Here is a 19,104-nt window from a genome sequence, read left to right as displayed (position 1 = left end):
CAAGGTCACACTCCTTTAAGTGGTGGAGAGGGATTAGAACCCAGCTCCCTGAGAAGCCAAGTCCAGGACTCTCCACACAACTATTCTGCCTCTTTGATACACTCGGGGGGGGGGGGGGGGGGACTCAGGCTGAACTGCTTTTGTGCAGGGGCTATAATTAGTTGTCCAGTCCCAGCTGCTTGTAGGGTAAACAACGTCTGAGAAACCCACAACGCTCTAAGTATTTATTACATTGCAACCCAGCTGCCAACTGTCTAACCATTTTAATAAAAAGCTATTTTCTAAGGTTTTTGTTTTATTGCGTGTATGACTCCCTTATTGGTTAGCATTTTGGAGTTGTGGAAAAGGTTATGAATTTAGAAACTGGCTGCATTCATATCATATTTAAAACTTAATGCTATTTTATTAAAGACATATGGGCCTCCAAAGTACACATATTAAATGTCATGTAAGAAAAGTAGCAGTTTAAATCATGGTCAAATTCATTTTTGACGTGACTCCTGAGGCTTCCCAAGATCTGAACTATTTCTTTGTAAATCTGGCAGTTTAACCACACTCATAAATCACTTTCAAAGCATATTATTTCTTAATTTTACTGCATTAGAGACCGTTTGGCCTACACAGTGAGCTGTTTGTAGCAGTTATGTGAACAAAGTTGCACATTTCGTCATATAATGTGGAAAAGAAGAGGGGAGGGAAAGCAAAGGAGGCACCACTTTTCATTCCTTCATCTGCTTTACTTAATCTACCCATTTGTATCCAAGCAAACGCGATTCCTAGTGTTCAGATTAGGCCCCTGTCACCTCCAAGTGCAGAGGTCACTAGTTGGTAGTAAAGCTTTTCTGAATACAAGACAGAAAAAATAATTTGTAATTTCATCTTTTCCAAAACATCCCATGACTCAAAATTAAAATGAGTGCAGAAATCAGACTTTTTTTTTTTTTTTAACATTATACTGAACTAAAACAGATTTTTCAGGCGGAAAAAAAAAAACTGTGGCTTGGGGTAATACGGTGTTTTCTAAAATCCAGAGATCTCGTACCTCAGCCTTGGGTTTTCAAAGCCCCTCTAAGGATGAGACAATATTCTTTGGACACATGCGACCAGCCCCCAGATTTCACTCCCTGGTTTTCTTCATTTTCCTACAGGGCAGATGGGGATCGAGTCCAGTGACAAATTCCAGGATCTAAACATTGGCCTTGATTTCCAGATTCGCCAAGGGAGCTAGAGGGGGAGTAAGAGAGTTGAGTCCGAGGTCACCGAGACGAAAGGGCGTAGGGCTGGCTTTTGCAGCCGATTTGGGCCCTGTGGGGAGACTTCTCCGCCCTGCTGCCGTCCACATGGGGACGCCACTCTCCCCTTGCGTCAGTGACCATAGGACTTACTGTGCCCCCCAGAGCTACACTGACTTTTCCTGCACCTCCTTTATGCCTGGGTTTCCCACTTCCACCATTGGCATAAGAATGCAACGTCCCATGCAGTGCCTGGAGAGACCCCCCAACAGGGGCCCGGCCCCCCAGGGACGAACAGGAGGCTCTTTTTCTCCTCCCACCATCCTTTCTCTTGAGTGTTTTGCTCTCATCAGGAGGTAGACGCTCAGTAAAACCTTAGAAACATTTAACTATAAATCCCAGAAAACTCACCAGGAACACGGGGGCAATATTCCCTTCTATGAACTGAATTACACACCCCTCCACAGTTCATATATTGAAGCCCTAACCCCCAGTGTGACCGTATCTGGAAATAAGATCTTTGGGAGGTAATTAAGGTCAAGTGAAGACATAAGGGTGGGGCCCTGACCTGGTAGGACTGTCACCCTATAAAAAGAGGAAGCTCTCCCAGTCCATCCATCAACACTGCATGGGCCCCCTCACTACCCCCACCACTCCCCCCACCACCCCCACCACTCCCCCCACCATGTGAGGACACAGTGAGAGAGGGCCATTGGCACGCTGGGAAGAGGGCTCTCAGCAGAACCTGACCACGCTGGCACCCCAAGCTGGACCTTCCAGCCTCCAGAACTGTGAGAAAACCAAGTTCTATTGTTTAAGCCACCCAGTTCCTGGTGTTCTGGTACAGCAGCCCTGGACAACTAGTACACCCCCCAACTCAAGCCCAAATTACCTTCCTCGTGTTCACCCACACAATTGGAAGACACAGCAATGCCACAAAAACAGAGCTGTTTTGAAACGACCCACTGAAGAACCCCAGCTACATACCAAAGACACAGTGTTGGCTTCCTACAGACATTATCTCCCTTAACCCTCCCAACAAACATGAAAGGAGGTGTGCCGTTCCCCATACTAACACTGGAGGAACAGGTGGCAGAAGGTGGTGGCGTGGCCTTTAATTCAAATCTAAATACGATCTTGAAACCTGGAGTGAGTTGGCCCCCAAATGGAACAGCAAACCTGACAACAGCCCACGAACAAAGTCAGAATCACACGTTTGCTGTAGAACGCAGGAGCCACAATGAATTCAGATTTTAAGCCTTCCCAAAACAGCAGGTGGAGGCCACTTCTTGAATCACGTCAAGAACAAAAATAAAGGTTGGGTGGTGGGAAGGAATGAATAAACCTGGGCCTACGGAAACACGGGAGAGGTCGCTGAGCCAGACTGCCTCTGTGACAATTCAAAACGCCAACAGCAACAGTAACAGCAAAAAAACAAGGGAATCACTTTGAAATTTCACTCCTGAGTTAAAAGTTTCATGAGGTAGAGGCTCCACTTTGAAACTCTGCTTCAAAAACTGAAAATAAAGGTAGGGCTTTGGAGCCTAGACAGAGAGCATTAGTTCGCTGTTGAAAAGAAAGAGTTCTAATTCAGGTAATGTAGCTCAAAATTCACTGCCGTATTTTAAAATGCACATGAAAAATAACATCATCCGAAAACGTCCTTGGTGAAAAGGCTGAGCCTAATTGCTATCACTGACAACAGCACTGAACTTCGCTAAATTAACATCAAAGGAAGCCCCAATTACAGAGCATCTGTGCATTATTGATAGCGCCCTGTCTGTTATTCTATGACACTCTACTGTAAGGAGCAGAAAAGCAAATAAAAGAGATAATTGTACCGCCCGCCCTCAGAGCCCCCAAGGGCAGACCTGCCCCCTCACGCTTGCGAAACATCACTTTGACTGGTCAGAGGGGCAGCGGTGACGTATCTGGAGTTGGAGTGTGTGCACAGGCCCCGGAAGCCAGCCGCGGTGACCAGAGGGAGACAAAAACAACCAAGAGGCAAACACATGTGTCCTAGAGACTCGGAACAAGCTCACAAGTGGGATTCCACAGCTACCTGGGAACTGGATGCTCCAGGGGGTCCTGACAGGGAGAAATCACCTCTGGAGACACAGTCAGGGAGCAGTGGGAACGTGGCAGGACTCTATTCCCTTGTAACCAGGAAGAGCTTCTTTCTACTCCTCAAGGAACCACTTGGGGCAAAGGGTACCCCTAGAAGTGCAATTTTATTTCATGTGAGAAGAAGCTCTCCTCTGAGATTCAGGCTCCTCACTGAGCCAACTGTGTGGAGGAGGTACCATTACTGGTGCTCCCCACCTACGCCGGTCATTACCTGGGCAGACCTGCTCAGCACTCACCTGGATGAGACCCTGAGAAGTCTCTATCGGTCATATTCTTCTTCTTCATCATATTCTTCATCAAACTTCTATTTTCATCGAACTTTGGGAAGACTTTTACTGCCGTTCAAGTTGGATAATCTAAGACTATCCCACTATTTTATTCTAGCCACTAACTTTACTTCTTAGGCTTTGGGGGACAATGAAAAGAACAAGTAAATGTTAAATATCAGAGACATGCCTTTCATCACTCAAACATGAGTTTTCTTTTATATCTTGTTAAAGTTCACTCTTCTTGTCTGCTCTTAGGGGCTGAATTGTGTCCCTCCTCAAAGTTTCTATGTTGAAGTCTAATGCCCCCAGTACCTCAGGGTGTGAGGACCTTTAAAGAAGTGACCGAGCTAAAACGAGGCCACGGGATGGGCCCTGATCCAACGTGACGTGTCTTTATAAGAGGAGTGCATCTGGACACAAAAAGAGATAGCAGGGCTCTGTATGCATATCACATGTGAAGACACAGCAAGAAGCCAGCCACCTGCAGCCCAAGGAGAAGGGCCTCAGAAGACACCAGTCCCACCAACACCTTAATCTTGGAATCACAGCCTCCAGGACTTTGCCATTGCCACCCTAACAGACTGGTACATCTGCTATTAGTTGCTGGCAGCTTGGACATAACAAGAACTCAAGAGCAGAAATTGGGACCAGGCCATGTGCATTTTCCCCTCCTCTCTTGGCCATGGTATTACAAGTAATATGAATATGTAATCAGTTAGCTTCAGAACAATGTTCACATTTTTCCCTAGTGAGCCATCCATCCTGCAGGCCTCCCTGCCTTCGAGGATGCCTGTCTGCCTGAGGGTTTACAACCCTCTGGTGTTGCCAGGCGCCCAGAAGGGACGATCTAAGCAAGACAAAGATTCATGAAGCCACAGAGGTCAGAACAAGGCCCTGGTCTGGCTGAGGGTGGGAACGCTGGGGCTGCCATGGTCCTCCCTCACTCAGACCTCAATCACTGGCCTTTCCCTCTGCTTTCCTAGGCAAGTTGGCCCTGTACTTCCAGCCCACTCCTCCTCGTCAGCAGCCTGGGATCATCAGGCTCAAAGGCTCAAAGCAAAGAATTTGCATGTCTGTGTCAAAGCGGGAGGTGGGTGGAGGGGGACAGTGAAGTGGAGGAAAGCGTGTTAGGGATAAAGTGTGGACCCAGCTGACCAATGCACCCGCTGCTGGAGGGCAGCTCCCCCTCAAGCCCAGAGCCACACGCAGAACACAGGGAAATCTCAGCTTTGAACATGGGTAACTTTAAACCAGCACCCCAACTCATTTCCTGAGATCCCACTTTTTCAGGAAGCATCTTTATTTTCTTCTTCTTCTCTTTCCATCAAGCTTAATTTTTAAAAATAAAAACAACCTAAATTGCAAAAGCAAAATACCAAAAACCATCTTGTAAAGTGGATCAAGAAAATGTCAAGCTGGAAATGTACAGATTACAGACATAATCGGCTCATCAGACTCCATCTCAATCATGACTGGAGATCACACAAATGAGGATTTCGAATGGCTCAGTTAAGAAGGGTTAAATTCACCCCCTTAAAACTAAGGCAGCTGACACCATACAGGACAGGGTCTTTTGCATAGAATGCCAGGGACCCACTGCCAGGTGAGTTATGATTGGTCTCTGAGCTTTCTCCTCATCCCAGGATCTGAGTGGCCTGCTACCACCCAGACCCCTCCCGGCAGTCCCCGGGAGAGGGCTCTTTGACCCCTGTGACCACTTGAGCACTAACACTGGCCCGGGTGCTCTGAATACGGGCAGCCTCAGGCAAGCAAGCTGCCTCTGCACTGTATCCAAAACAAGTGCTGTGCACAGAGCTCTGTTGCTCCCCCTCCCAGACACCCAGGGATCCAAACGCAGACCAGCCCAGACTTTCCTCCCACTTCCAACCCGCCAGAGTTCCTTGTCATGTCAAAGTTCCTGGTCATCCTCAAATTAAGTTGCAAATTTGGCCTAACAAACAGAGCCCTCCACCGCCTGGTTCCTGCAATTCTCTGCCTAGCCTGTGTATTTCCCCAAAATGGGCTGGAGGGCGTGGTCACAAGGCCAACGTGGAAAATTACAAAGTTACCTTTGGCTCCTTCCATGTCCTGGTCTCCCTGCTCTTTCAGCCCTGCCTGGCGTCACATCTCCCTGTCTGTTTGACGAACTTTAAGGTATACCGGAAAAAGGGCATGGGCTTTGGGGCATGGGCGGGCCAGAGGAAGGGCCCGATTCCACATTACTCTGTAATTTTAGGTGACATATGTAAGTTCTCTGATCGTCATTTGCAGATTCAAGTTCAAGGAGAAACTGAGAGATAATACTGTTAAGTCGCCAATACAGTATCTAATGTACAGTGGACGCTTACTACATGCTGGTTGTTGTTTTGACTCACATATCAGGAAAGTTCCATTGCAGCTAATAATGCACCACTAGGCAGCCAGTTGACCTGAGGCTGGCCTTGCAACCCTGATTAGTTAAGCAATCAGTAAGCCTACCAAAATGGGTGCAATGACACCAAAAATTGCCATTAACTTCACTAAACCCTAAATCATGTCCCACTTAAGAGCCCTGGTTCAAGCGGCCACGGAAGGGCCAGAGGACAGAAGGTGTGCGTGGATGGCCCATCTGTGAGTCAGGTTCCTGCAGTAACACTACCCCTCAAAGTCCCAGTGGCTATGACAAGCATATCACTGTCATGCAGAGGTCTGTGGCTGGCTGGGGTGGCTGTGCCTTCGGCAAGGCTCAGGTCTGTTCAACGTGCACCTGAGGCTGTTTCCACAGCAAATGGCAGATGTGCAAGAAGGATGAGTGGAAACACACAGTACCCCATGAGGCTCTGGCCTAGAAATGGCATGCTGTCACTTCCACTCACATCCCACTGGCTACAGTGACACGTGGCCAAGGCCAAAGTCCATGGGGTAGAGAAGTATCCTCCTGCCTTAGACAGGGATCCATGCCAAGGGCAGAGGGAAAGAAAAGTTTCAGACAACAAAATCTACCACACTTCTCCCAACTGCTAGGTTCCAGAGTCTGTACAAAAGATCCTAGGGGTGCTTACCTCATTCCCCTCAAAGTGCCACTTACGTCCATGATCTTTTAGGCATGTGTGTCCAAATATCTTTGCACAAAAGCAAGCATGGTGGAGGCCAAAAAGAGGGAGAATGTGGAGCTGGGCCATGTCGGTGCAGTGAAAGCCAATGACTCCACCAGAGACACAAGAATATCTCACCAGGCATTGGGCTTAATGGAGACAGATACCTAACATGTGCTCAGCACCTGACCAGGCCCTGGGGACTTCTGGGAGTGGCTCGGACAGGATGCTACCATCCCCTACAGTTCTATTTCACTTTCCTTCCATTGTGGATTTCAATTTTCTATCTCTAGGGCTTTGCTTGGGTGCTGGGGACACAACTTTCCCGCAATAGTCTGTCTCTGATTTCAGAGGGTTGCTATCCAAAAGCAAGGCCACAAAAAGCTATCAAACTGTCTCCAAAAAGCAATACTCTGAAAGCACTTATTTGAGACACAGGATGCCATGGCACTAAAAATGAAGAAACACAAAATCTTTAAGTGATTCCCCCATCAAATAAATGTGGCAAACTATGAGATCAGAAAGCAGAATGAAAAACAAACTGCAAATGCAGGGCTTCTGAAGTTGTTTCTAAACACACCGCCTATGCAACTTCCAAAAAAGAAATTAATTAAAAAATTTTTTCCTTCCTTCAAAATGTACCATAAAATAACTGAAAATAGAATCTGAATATGTCTCTAGACAAGAAACAGCTGTGTGAAAACAGAGATGAACGAGAAAACACTAACATATTCAGGTAGTTAGGAATATCCAGAAAACCAACTGACGTTTTCAGCTTCTTCTGCATATGCAGCACAGCAGACGACTTTCAGTGTATACTGGCTTAATGTCTATTTAACTGCGTGTACACGGGGTTGACAATATTTATTTACAGGGATTCCCTGGCTTTATGTAAAATGTATAGTCCTAAAAATATTGAGTCTATAGAGTAAATGTTAGTCATTGCAACCAATCTAAAGGTAGTTTTGGATAAGCTTTCACATGTCTGCAGTTGTCTGCACGGGGGGATGAGAATATATGAAAGGCACACACATGGTGCTTCAGAACAAGGGGGCACTTAGTAAGAAGCCGGTGAGGCATAAAAAACAACTAAGTGAACCAAACAAGCCACGAGGCAGTGCTTCTTTGTGGCAAAGACAAAAAATACAAGAGCAGCTGAGACAGGGAAATCGCATTTTAACTGCACCTAGACTTGTGGAGCGCTCCAACACTTTTTCTAAGAAAAGCTACTTTTTATTTCCTAAAAGCTCTGACCTGAGCAGTGGATGCAGAGAGGACTCAGAGAACACATGAGCAATGGCAGGGAGCATGAACTCCGAAGGCACCCCTGCCCGACCCCAGCAACGCCACCCCGCGGAGAAGCCATGGCCCAGGACCACGGAGGCTGTGGGTTGCACCATTGTAAGTAATCCCAGGGTAAATCCTTTGGAAAAACAAATCTGCACCACAGAATCTCTCTCTCTCTCTCTCTCTTTTTTTTTTTTTTTTTTGCTAACACACAGATCCAAGTTATCACATTTTCTTAAGGCAAAAGCCACTCTCCTACTTCTGCAGAAGCCATATTGAGGCAATAAAAAAAGGGACCACCTTTCGTGATGGAGCCTCCAGAATGCTCCATTCAGAGTTCATTGTTTTGATGAGTTTGGGCTGAGTCTCTGTGACAGACCAGACCCTGGAGCTACAGGAGTCAACAAAACCACGTTCCTGTCCTGACAGAGCTGACACCCCAGTATGTGAGCAGCTGCACTATCCCAGCAAAACAAGGGCTTCCAGAAGCTTCCATGCCCTGTCTTGGTCCTTGGTGGCCTTCTTTGAAACAGAGACACAGAAGGAAGACACTAAAGGTACCCAGGAAAGTTTGGGCCCAACTCCATGTGTCAAGAACAGAACTGTGTAGTATAATCAGAGAAGCCAGTGACCTTTGGACCCAAATAGCTTTCAACCTTCAGCTTAAGGACAAATATACAGAAGAGTTCCAGAAGGCACACATTTATTTCTTTAACACAGCACATCTCCCTCCTCCCCTCCCTTCCTCCTTCTCTTTCTCTCTCCCTCCTTCTCTCTCTCTCTCGCATACACACACACACACAAATATGTGTAGCTATGCAAAATTACACACATACACAAGCTACACACAATAGGAATTCCAGACATGCCCACATTAAGATACAGAGGGTGTGCTCAAGGACACGCCGACACTCAGGAACATACCTATGACCCTGTCCTACCTCTATGAAAGTGGCCATTATCACAAGCAAACACGCTCGTGTCTAAATACTTTCTAACGGAGACTGTGGTTCTCAGTCCAGCGGCCCTGGGAGCTGCTCTCCCCTTCACTTTTGTGTTCTCCTGAAGATTAAACCATTGGTAGCCAACTTCCTATATGTGCCTGCAAACAAGAGGGCTCAGCTTTAAATAATTATGTCAAAGAAATGACAACTGTGCTCTTTGCCAGAACAGGGATGAATCATTACAAAGCTAGGACATAATTAAGCAATCCTGACTGTCAGATGTTTGCACTTTGTGTCTGATGTGCAGGGCTGGTGTGCCCACCGCACACACCCTCCTGGACAGGTCTCTGCACAGATTTGATCTATGTTTTCCCGGAGCAGTGACGGGGGGGTGGGGTCACAGTCTGGTTATTACAGAAGCCTTTCTCTGGGGGTTACAACCTTCTCTATGTCCAGCTTGGTGCTCTCTGTTTTGACAACAGTGTGAGCCAATGGCCAATACTTGACAAAGCTATATACTTGCTTTAAAATTTTGGGAAAGGAGCAAAGCCGAGCTGTCATAGGACCATTCAGTAAAAACACACGTGCACAGGGTCTAGAAGAGTCCATTGTAACATCATCTACCACTTCCTAATGAATGACAGCATCCTTCTGTAGAACAATCAGAGCTCAGACAGAAGGCAGCTTTCAAACAACAAAAGCCAAAAGGCAGCAGTGAGGGAGAAATGTGTCATCGTGAGAGGCAGCGAGAGCGAACTCGCACCTGAAGTGCCAGGGCCTGCCAGGTACCAAATCAAACCTTTGTGACACAGAGGCTTTCTGAGTGGTTGGACGATTTTGCATTTGCGCCAGCCGAGAACACCCAGACTGCCCGTTCCCTACCACCAAGGCAAGGGCCGTGATTGGAGAAGCACTTTCCATCCTCCCAAATACTTTATGTCAGGAGTAAAATGAAAACAGCTCCCCAAATCACGGCCCCTTGATCGTCCATCAGCGCATTCTGCTGAATAAGCACAACAGGCCTCCACTGCCTCGGAGAGGACACAAGCCAAGTTGAGATTCTGATTCTGTTATGAAAAATAGGTCTTCACCAAGTGTGCCCAGCACAGCGTCGGCAATTCATGGAGATGAAATCGCTCTCTGCTTAGGAGCTGACTCCGGATGTACACGCAGCTCCCAGAATATACATATGTATATGGAAAGCATATATACACACCTGCAGGGAACAAACACACATCTGTACATCCTGTGAGCAGGTGAGAACCAGCCTCTTTCACACGGGTTTATTAATTCAGCAAGAAGCTCATCTGGCCTCTTTCTATCTGCAAGAAAAGTACCAGTGCATCTCTTGGAAAATAACAGACAAAAGGCAATTGCCTGCCATTCAAGAGAGGCATGCAGTTTGATACGAAACCAGAAACACAGGCATCCCCTAGTGCACTAAAAAGATCATGGTGCAAATAGGACACTTCACTGGGAGCCCAGATGGCTGGGTTCTGGTCCCAGGTCTGCCTCCATTGGATTGTGGGGAGCTAGGGTACTAACTACATCCTCTCCCAGTTTCTTTGCCCATAAAATGAGAACGCAGACCAGGTGATTTCTGAAGCCCTTGCCAGTTTGGAAGCCATGTGACTCTGCAAAAGGATAACAACCCAAGGTCCTCAGGCTTGCTCCGAGGACTTTTGTCTCTCCTCACATAATTAATGGACATTTTAAAGCTTAATACAGTTAGTAAAGATGCTAGAGTCAATCACACAAACATGAGCTAATTCTGTAATTGATTAGAAACTAATTTGGAGCTTCCGAGAGCATTTCTGCTGATGGTGCTCATGACTCAAGAGAACCAGCTACCACTGGATTTTAAGGAGCCATTCCCTGCTTTCAAAGGCAGCGGAGGATTTCAGTTCCTCCAGTCTCTCCTCTAACCCAACAGTCCTGCTTTTACCTGTTTTCTTAGGCCTCCCTTGGAGGTTCTGTTTGAGCAGAGATGCATGGGGAGAAAGTGCAGCTCGATGCTCCAGGGGTCAGAAGAGATCAGAGCGGAAGCAAGTGGGCTTGGGGTCAGACACCCGGGGAAGGCATGGGCCCCAGCCCTCATCAGCTGGTGACGTGGGAAGCCAGAGTAGCGTCTCTAGGCCCGAGGTACCTCATCCGTGAAGGAAGCCGATGCATCCTTTTTCCACACTAAAGGGCTATGTGAAGATTCACAAAACTGGAGACAATGACCCTTGGAATGTTAGTGGACACCACTGAGCCCCTCACCCCAACATGGCGGATATTACCTTTAAGACCCCTCCAGATCTCCACTGACAACATGGAGGTTCCCTGTCCAAGACAATGAGAGCAAGAGAAATGGTATTTCCTGCATAAAGCACACGTATACATGATGGTGAGAAATGTAGAGTGGGCAGGAACCCAAGATACTATAAACAGTCCATTTGTTGTACTTTGTTTGGTGATGTTGGCTGTCTCTGGAATCTCCTAACCAAAAAAAAAAAAAAAAGAGGCCAAGAAATAAATTACTTCATTTGGACAAAATTACCAAAGCTGGAATAACTAAAGGCAGTCGTGAGCAATATATCAAATCGGTGCCTCGATAAGGAAAACTGTTAACACTTAAACAGCTACGAAATGAATCACTCAATTAATTTCCCGCATGCTGAAACAGGTAACAATACATTTATCTGCCAGGATTATACTCTCCATATCGTATATTTCCACAACTGTTAGCGATTTTATTCAGCAAAACGGGAAATAAGTTGCACCTCATGGATTCAGGGAAAGGAAGTGGCCTGAGGTCTGCTGCCAGCTGCTCAACTTGATGGAAGAGGTTTCATTTTTCTGTTTTGGTTCTGTTTGTTTTTTCCTCTTTCCCTCTCAATCATTTCCAATGCACGTGCAGAGCGTTCTAAGTCGATCAGTGAGGACAAACGGGACCTCGAGGGTATCTGGACCAGTGTTTTCAACACACCAGACAGGATCCCACAGGAAGCGACTGTAGCTCCACAGAGCTCCAGGGCCGGGGTGGACCTCCAGAGGGGTCATCGAGTCCGTTCCCCAGCCTCAGGCTACACTGAAGGAACCCCGTCCTCCCAAGCCCATGTCCTTAATCATTTCCCTGTGTCTGAATCCAAGACCCAAAGCCAAATCTCCCCCACCTCATCAACGCTGTCATTAAGGCGACACCATGTCCAGTCCCACAGCCTCGATGCAGACTCAGCTGATGAAGGAAAGGTCGGCAAACAGCATGCCTGTGAGCTCTGGACAGACACACGGAGGGGGCACACGCCAGTCCCAGGTCACACTGACTGCCAGAAAAACTGCCTTCCTTGATAACATTTCCTTTCCAAGAGCTGTTGAGCCCTCACCTGTGAACAGAAGACAGTCACTCTCCCCCAGATACCCTTTGGTCCCAAGAAAAAAGGGCCCCTACGAGGCACGTGACGAATCCTGCCACCTGAGAAACAGTCAGTGCCCACTGCTTTCCTTTTTCTCCTTTCTCAGCTCCAGACCAGCAGAGGCCCTACCCTGTAAATGAAACATGTTCAAGGTGGTCTGAAATCCCCCTCCAGGAATGTCACCATCGGGCTGTGTATGATGCTGCTTCATTGATAAAAGAGCCACCAGCATAAAATCACCTTACAAATAAGATCACTTAGACTGGGTCACTGGAAGTTCCAGTTTATACCCCGTATTCCTCCTTATTTGGCCAACAGTGTGTTCATGGATGAAATCCTGTTGTGAGATCTCCCCATTCTCAGCACATAGGAGGGTATCCTCCAGGCTCAAAGAGTACTCAACAGGTGAGACATAAATCCTCGTGTAAAACAGTGAGTAGAGCGCTTACCTTGGGTTTCACCACCTTCATGAACGCTCCTCTGACCAAAGCTTCCTCTCGTTCTTGTTTGGTGACTTTCTGGGCATCCAGAAACTTCAAATTGGGCAGCTTGTGCAGAACAAAGTATCTGGAAAGAGATCAGTCAGAGACAGCTCAGGAAGGCTGAGGGTGACGGCCTCAAAGGTTCATGCAATTTGTCTGATGCTCAGGAATCTGTACCGTGAGGTCTTCGCAGATTTAGAGCTTATCTGCTGCTTCTCCTCTCTTCTCTCACGAAGAATGAAGAATGACTCTTTGGGGAAATCCAAGTGGTTATATTTTACACAGATATACAACTAAACTTTTAAAATATTCACTAATGGTTACTCTTGACTCAAAGGTAGATACACACATATACACACACAAATACACACACACACACACACACACACACACACCCATGGAAGAAGAATCTATCAATGTGTCTCTGTCCCAGTCTGGAAAACGGACCCAACGTCCTTGCTATACAGGAAGTTCTCAGTGAAAATAACCTACAGCCTGACCGTAGCATTTATGTCACTGCCATTCCGACCCATCATCTGGACCATTCTCATCTCTGAGATAATAGTAAATCTTTATTTTGAAGATGAGATACGAGCCTTCGATTTGTCATCAGGACAATGGATCTATAATAACCTGGATGACTTTGGGATGGAAGTAAGGAACACACAGCTGAGAAATGCTTCCTGGAGGAATCAAACAGGGGTCCTGAGGATTTTTTTTCTCATCGTCACGGAGTTACCGCTACAGTGGCATTAGGAAGAGGAGAAAGAAGAGGAGATGGTGCCTAGGGGACATTAATAGCCAAAAAATGCTATATGCTCACTATTCCCCTGGAAAGAGTCTTTAGATCCATTGTGGCCACCAAGGATAACCCAATGACTGGCTGCTTGTGTGAGGAACGATCCTTAAGCTGGTGTATGGAGTTGATAAGAAGATTCACTCAGCCAGGAAATAGGTATAAAAACATATAAATAAATACATGAAAGGTACAGACAGCTGCCTCTACTTCCTCCTCAGTGACAGTCCCCCACTCAGATGCTCTCCATCAGGCCCCCATACTCCATCACTCAAAGGAGCAACTGTCTAGACCGCATCCTGTCTAGGAGGAAGCGGTGAGCACCCAGCGTCAAGAGCAGTAAGTCACCTCCCGGGGAACCTGACCTTCCCTTCCTGTACCAGCCCCCACAGCATTCACTCATTTTTCAAATCCCAGCCCTTATCAAGCTGTCTTGATGGGCACCTCCAGTCCACACTGCCTTCTCCCTTCTCCACGCTCTCAGGAGACACTGTCAGCACCATACAATCTAACATTTTATTGTTTTTTTCATTGTTTTATTGGTGTTCAGTTTATTCCTCACCTAAAGTATAAGCTTCTTGAAGGCAGGGGCCAGTTTTCTTTCTCCCCCTCATACCCTTTTGGACAGCAGCATTAGAATGGACTCCACAGAATACCAGTTCATTTCAGTCACCCAAATATTTCTCAAGCGCCTACTATGTGCCAGGCCCCAGGTATACAGAGGTGATTACAACATGGTTCCTGCTCTTAAAGGGGTTCTTGGTGCAATGAGGAAGACACACTTGCACAGAGAAATTAGAAATCAGCATAGCTCAGTGCCCAGACTGAGGTTATGCACAAAGTAGCTCTGGGAGTATGGAGAAAGAGGAACAGGAAATCTCAAGAAAGCTTCAGAGAACCCAGGCCTCCAGCAGTCCCAAGCGCCGAGCTTTTTCTCAGTGCAAATGTTACCTGGCATGTGCAGCAGGCCTCCCTCCGCGGGGGAGCCTTGGGTTCATCAGGTGTTTTCATGTTACCAAGTGGCCTCCTAAGTGCTCGTCCGGGTAAGGCTGTTTTTCACCCAAATGCCAGAGACAACAGCTTAGAGGGTTCCACTCACAGCTTTCATCTTCCTCACTTGTAAAGTTAAAACATCTCTGAATTCTCTTGTGGTATCCTTTTCCTCCCCTAGAAATAGCCACACCAACATCTGAGGTCTGGAAACTTGACTACTTCCTGCTTCCTCCCTGGCCTGAATCTATTCATTTCCTTCTCTCCTACTTCTCCCCGAGCCTTTCCCTTCCCTCTCTAAATGCCACCTCAGCTTACCCCAAATCAGAAGATTTCCACCAAGGCCTGTATGACCTTTCTTTCCTTTAGGAGAACTCCCTCTGGCCTTAGTCAGTGTCTCAGAAAACTTCCATCTTTTGCCTGTAGCAGCAAAGTCTTGATGACAACAGATTCTTTCAAATCAAGACACGCACAGACAGAAACAATATGTCAGGAGTGACGCTCAAAGGAGTAAAGACACCCACTAAGTGTAGGGTGGGGAAAGATGAATATTCAGGTGAAGAAAACATCAGTATTAGAAAATCAGCCAATGTTTAATGATGGAATGAAAGATGTCTTCATGGGGCTGGCAGGAACCCCGGTGACAACAGACAGCACGTTGTCATTTTGCCCCACTTTGGATCTCAGCCCTGAAATCAAAGGAGAGAGAGAGAGAGAGGTGCTGGCTTTTAAGCTAGTTAAAAATTTTAGATGACAAAGAGCTACAGTTTTCAGAGCTCTCTTCTCATAGAACCAAAGAAACACCCATGAAATTCGCTGGGAGTCACCCCTGAAGCTAGGGGTGGACTGACTCCCACCCCGCTGGCCACCCACCAGGTGGCTGATGCTTCAAGACATTTGAGGGACATTAGGAAAGCTTGTCTCACATAGTTCAGTCTGAGACCCAGCTCAGGGCCCAAAGCTCATCCCTTATGACACGTCTTGTTTCATCTACTTACACATTCATTCAACCAACTAATAAATATTGAGCAGCTACCACCTGCCAGGAACTCTGCCGGGGGCTGAGAGTAAGGTGGTGCACAAAACAGACACGGTCTCTACTCTCAAGGAGTCCACATTCTAGCACAATGGTTCTTGGACTGAGGGGGGCATCAGCATCCCGAGGCTTTATTGAAACACAGATAGCAGGGCCCCACCCTAGAGTTTCTGATTCACTACATCCGGAAAGGAGCCTAGAGTTCACGTTTCTAGTAAGTTTCCAGGTGAGGCTGATCCATGCTGCTAGGCCTGCTGAGAACCACTGTCCAAATGAAAATAACACCACGATATGTTGTCGGTTTTTATGGCTGAGTAGTATTCCATCATATAAATATACCACATCTTCTTTCTGCTGATGGACATTTAGACTGTTTCCATGTCTTGGCTATTGTAAATAATGCTGCTATGAACACTGGGGTACAGGTGTCATCCTGAAGTAGGGTTCCTTCTGGATATGTGCCCAGGAGCAGCAACATGGATGCTCCTGGAGAATGTCATTCTAAGTGAAGTAAGCCAGAAAGAGAAAGAAAAATACCATATGAGATCGCTCATATGTGGGATATAAAAAAAAAAAAACAAACCAAACAAAGCATAAATACAAAACAGAAATAGACTCACAGACATAGAATACAAACTTGTGGTTGCCAAGGGGGCGAGGAGTGGGAAGAGATAGATTGGGATTTCAAAATTGTAGGATAAACAAGATTATACTGTATAGCACAGAGAAATATATATAAGATCTTATGGTAGCTCACAGAGAAAAAAATGTGACAGTGAATATATATTTGTTTATGTACAACTGAAAAATTGTGCTGTATACTGGAATTGTACACAACATTGTAAAATGATTATAAATCAATAAAAAATGTTAAAAAAATAACACCACGAGGAATAATAGTTTTGGAATTAGGAGGTTGGCAAGGCAGCAATGAGTCTCCTTCCCACTGCAGCTCATGGTCTGCCCTGCCCCAGTGTCCGTGGTACCCAACACCCAGACGGCAGCCACGTCCACCAGACCTTCCTGCCCTTTGGTGGTTTGGAACTGGCTCCAAACACTACTGCCAAGTGATAAGTCAGTGGGCTTTCTGCCTGCCTGTCCCATTCTGGTCTTGGGAGATCTATTTCCTTTTGTTCTAGGTCATGTCTGGGTGTCAAAAGCTGCAGCTTCAATCCTGAGTGTAATACAAGTTTGCCATAAAAATACAAGAGAGGATTCCCGAAGCCCCAGAATGAAGGCTTTTACAATATCAATTCAACCCTTGTAAATTTAATCCAGGGTTATTTGTTGCACCAAAATCTCTTTACTGTGATGTATGACTTAGTTACCGGGGTTATCACAGCCGTATCCTAAACTTGCATAGTACATAAAACATTTCAGTTAACAATGCGGGAAGGTTAACTCCCCCAGATAACCTGCAGTCACAAGGGCTAGTCCAGATGACATGCCTCTGTCAGCTTCCACGAGCTATTGATGGTTCAATCAGTTTGTTTTGAAGGCAAAGTACAACAAAAGGGCAGTAAACTTATTCAGACTGTCAACAGGGGCTATCGGGAATGGGGCTTGCAGGTAAGTAATTCTGGGTGTTTTAAGGCTATTATCAAACAGCAATGGTTGAAGGAAGAGACAGCTACTAATAACACAGAAGGCAGCCATCATAAACCACTTTATGGCAGAAACCCCCGTCTATAAATCCTGCGACACCCGGAGACAGCTTCAGATTTATAAAACTGCTTGTTAAGCCAGGGCACTGCTTAATGAAAAGAGATCCGTCTAAGTTCTAAGTCTCATGTCCCCAGCTCCAGAGGGCAACGCCAATTTTCCTGACCTTCCCAAGTCGTCTGGGCAAAAGCCCCAGGGCCAGGGGTGGGGAGTGGAAATCAGGGATGCTCTAGGCTGTGATATGGAAGGTGAGCTTATCCAGAGGAGACCAGGGACCCTGGGAAGGTGTTAAAAGACCCATCTGTCTCTGTCTGCAAACAGATTCTCTAACAGCGAGACCCACACACGGAGCTTTTCAGGTCTTCTCTCTTCATATAGAACGCTCCATTTTCTTAAAGAACTTTCCTAAGGAGACACCTAAAGCTGCTAGGGGGAGAAAAGGAACAGCAGACAGCCTTTTTTGTTTGTTTGTTTTTTGCTTCCAAATCCATCTTCTCCACTGAAATCCCAAAGCTCCGGCATTTTTCAAATCGACTCCAAAGGGAGGGGAGGATGCTCTTCTCTCCTGCCCACAGCTGCTACCCCAGGGGACCTGGCCATGCCCCGGTAGCTCTGCACAACCCCAGAAGCAGACTGAGGCAGATCTCCATGGTCTGCTCCTGGGCTTGGATGTCCTGTTTCTTCCTCTGAGGAGACTCTAACTCAAGATCCCGAGGGTTCAGGATGCGGGGTCACTGGGATTTCACCTACATCCTTGCACTGACGGCATTCTGTGCTTCTTCCTGTTATTTCTTGCTGCCTCCCCGCCCTTGTGCATGGGGGGTGGGGAGACATGCTGGAAGTGACTGGCGCCCCACGAGGGGCCCCTGAGGGCAGCCATGGGTGATGGGTGAACTGTTCTCAACCTTTCACAAAGCTTAATAGAGTAGAGTGAACAGGCCAACAAAACAACAAAACATCAGGCTTCCTTGCTTTTGACTGGATGACATCAACCCTGTTTGGAAACACTGCTTACCTCACGCTGCTCAAAAGCGCTCATCAACAGCAGGTGTGTCTGACGCGTTTTTGAAAGTTAGCCGTGGCTTACTGAAGACACCGAAGCTCTAAGGTGTTGGGGGTGGCAGAAAGTGAAAAAAAAGGGGAGGTTTTCAAAACAAGAAGCCTGGGGATTGGCAGGGCAGAGGGAAGAGCCCAGGCTCTGAGCTTCGCTCGCTGGGCCATCTTGGTTCAGTCTCTGCCGCCCGCCTGAGCCTCGGTTTCTCCAGCTGTGCAGGGAAGGAAGTGAGCTAAGTCCCGCCTCAGTCTCTTTTAAGCTTTAGCCTGAATTCTTTCTGCCTCCAAGTGAATTGACAGTAAACACATCCATATCCTCCTTTCTTATTACGCCAATTTCCTGGTCAACCCACCCCCTCACACCTCCAGGTAAAGGAGGACTGTGAGGAAGAGTCAATAAGGACCAAAGAGGAAGGAACAAACCCTGCGAGTGGAAGAAGGCCTCATGCTCAGAGGGATGACAACGATGCCCCTCTAACGAGCCGAGGTGAGCTCACCTACAGCATCAATGAACGCTGGACAACGAGCCAAGGCCAGCTGACTTCCCTCGCCCACACTGGCAGCACGTTTGAAGTCTCAGGGCAAACAATACACCCACAGGACAGACCAGGGCCCTCTACGGAGGGTAGCCAGCAATTACTCGGTGGGCTTCTGTCACTTTGATCTCTGGGTCGTGACCTTTGCTTTCCTGTGATCTTCAAAGCCCAGATCGTAGATTAGCTGGAGAACTCGAGCTGGGTTATGTAAGCCACAA

General features: G+C 46.9%; 1 protein-coding gene across 1 annotated transcript in view; it reads right to left on the bottom strand.

Annotated features, from left to right (window-relative positions):
• Nucleotides 1-19,104, bottom strand: part of LRMDA (leucine rich melanocyte differentiation associated) — a 1,104,131-nt gene that overhangs the window by 527,297 nt on the left and 557,730 nt on the right. Inside the window, exon 5 of the mRNA XM_074374287.1 lies at nucleotides 12,781-12,898. Within this exon, the coding sequence (XP_074230388.1) occupies nucleotides 12,781-12,898 (118 nt within the window). The remainder of the gene's footprint in view (nucleotides 1-12,780; nucleotides 12,899-19,104) is intronic.

The sequence above is a fragment of the Camelus bactrianus genome, chromosome 11 (genome assembly GCF_048773025.1).
Source record: "Camelus bactrianus isolate YW-2024 breed Bactrian camel chromosome 11, ASM4877302v1, whole genome shotgun sequence".
Lineage (NCBI taxonomy): Eukaryota > Metazoa > Chordata > Mammalia > Artiodactyla > Camelidae > Camelus > Camelus bactrianus.
The sequence above is the reverse complement of the archived record's forward strand: the minus strand, read 5'-3'. Positions and strand labels throughout refer to the sequence as shown.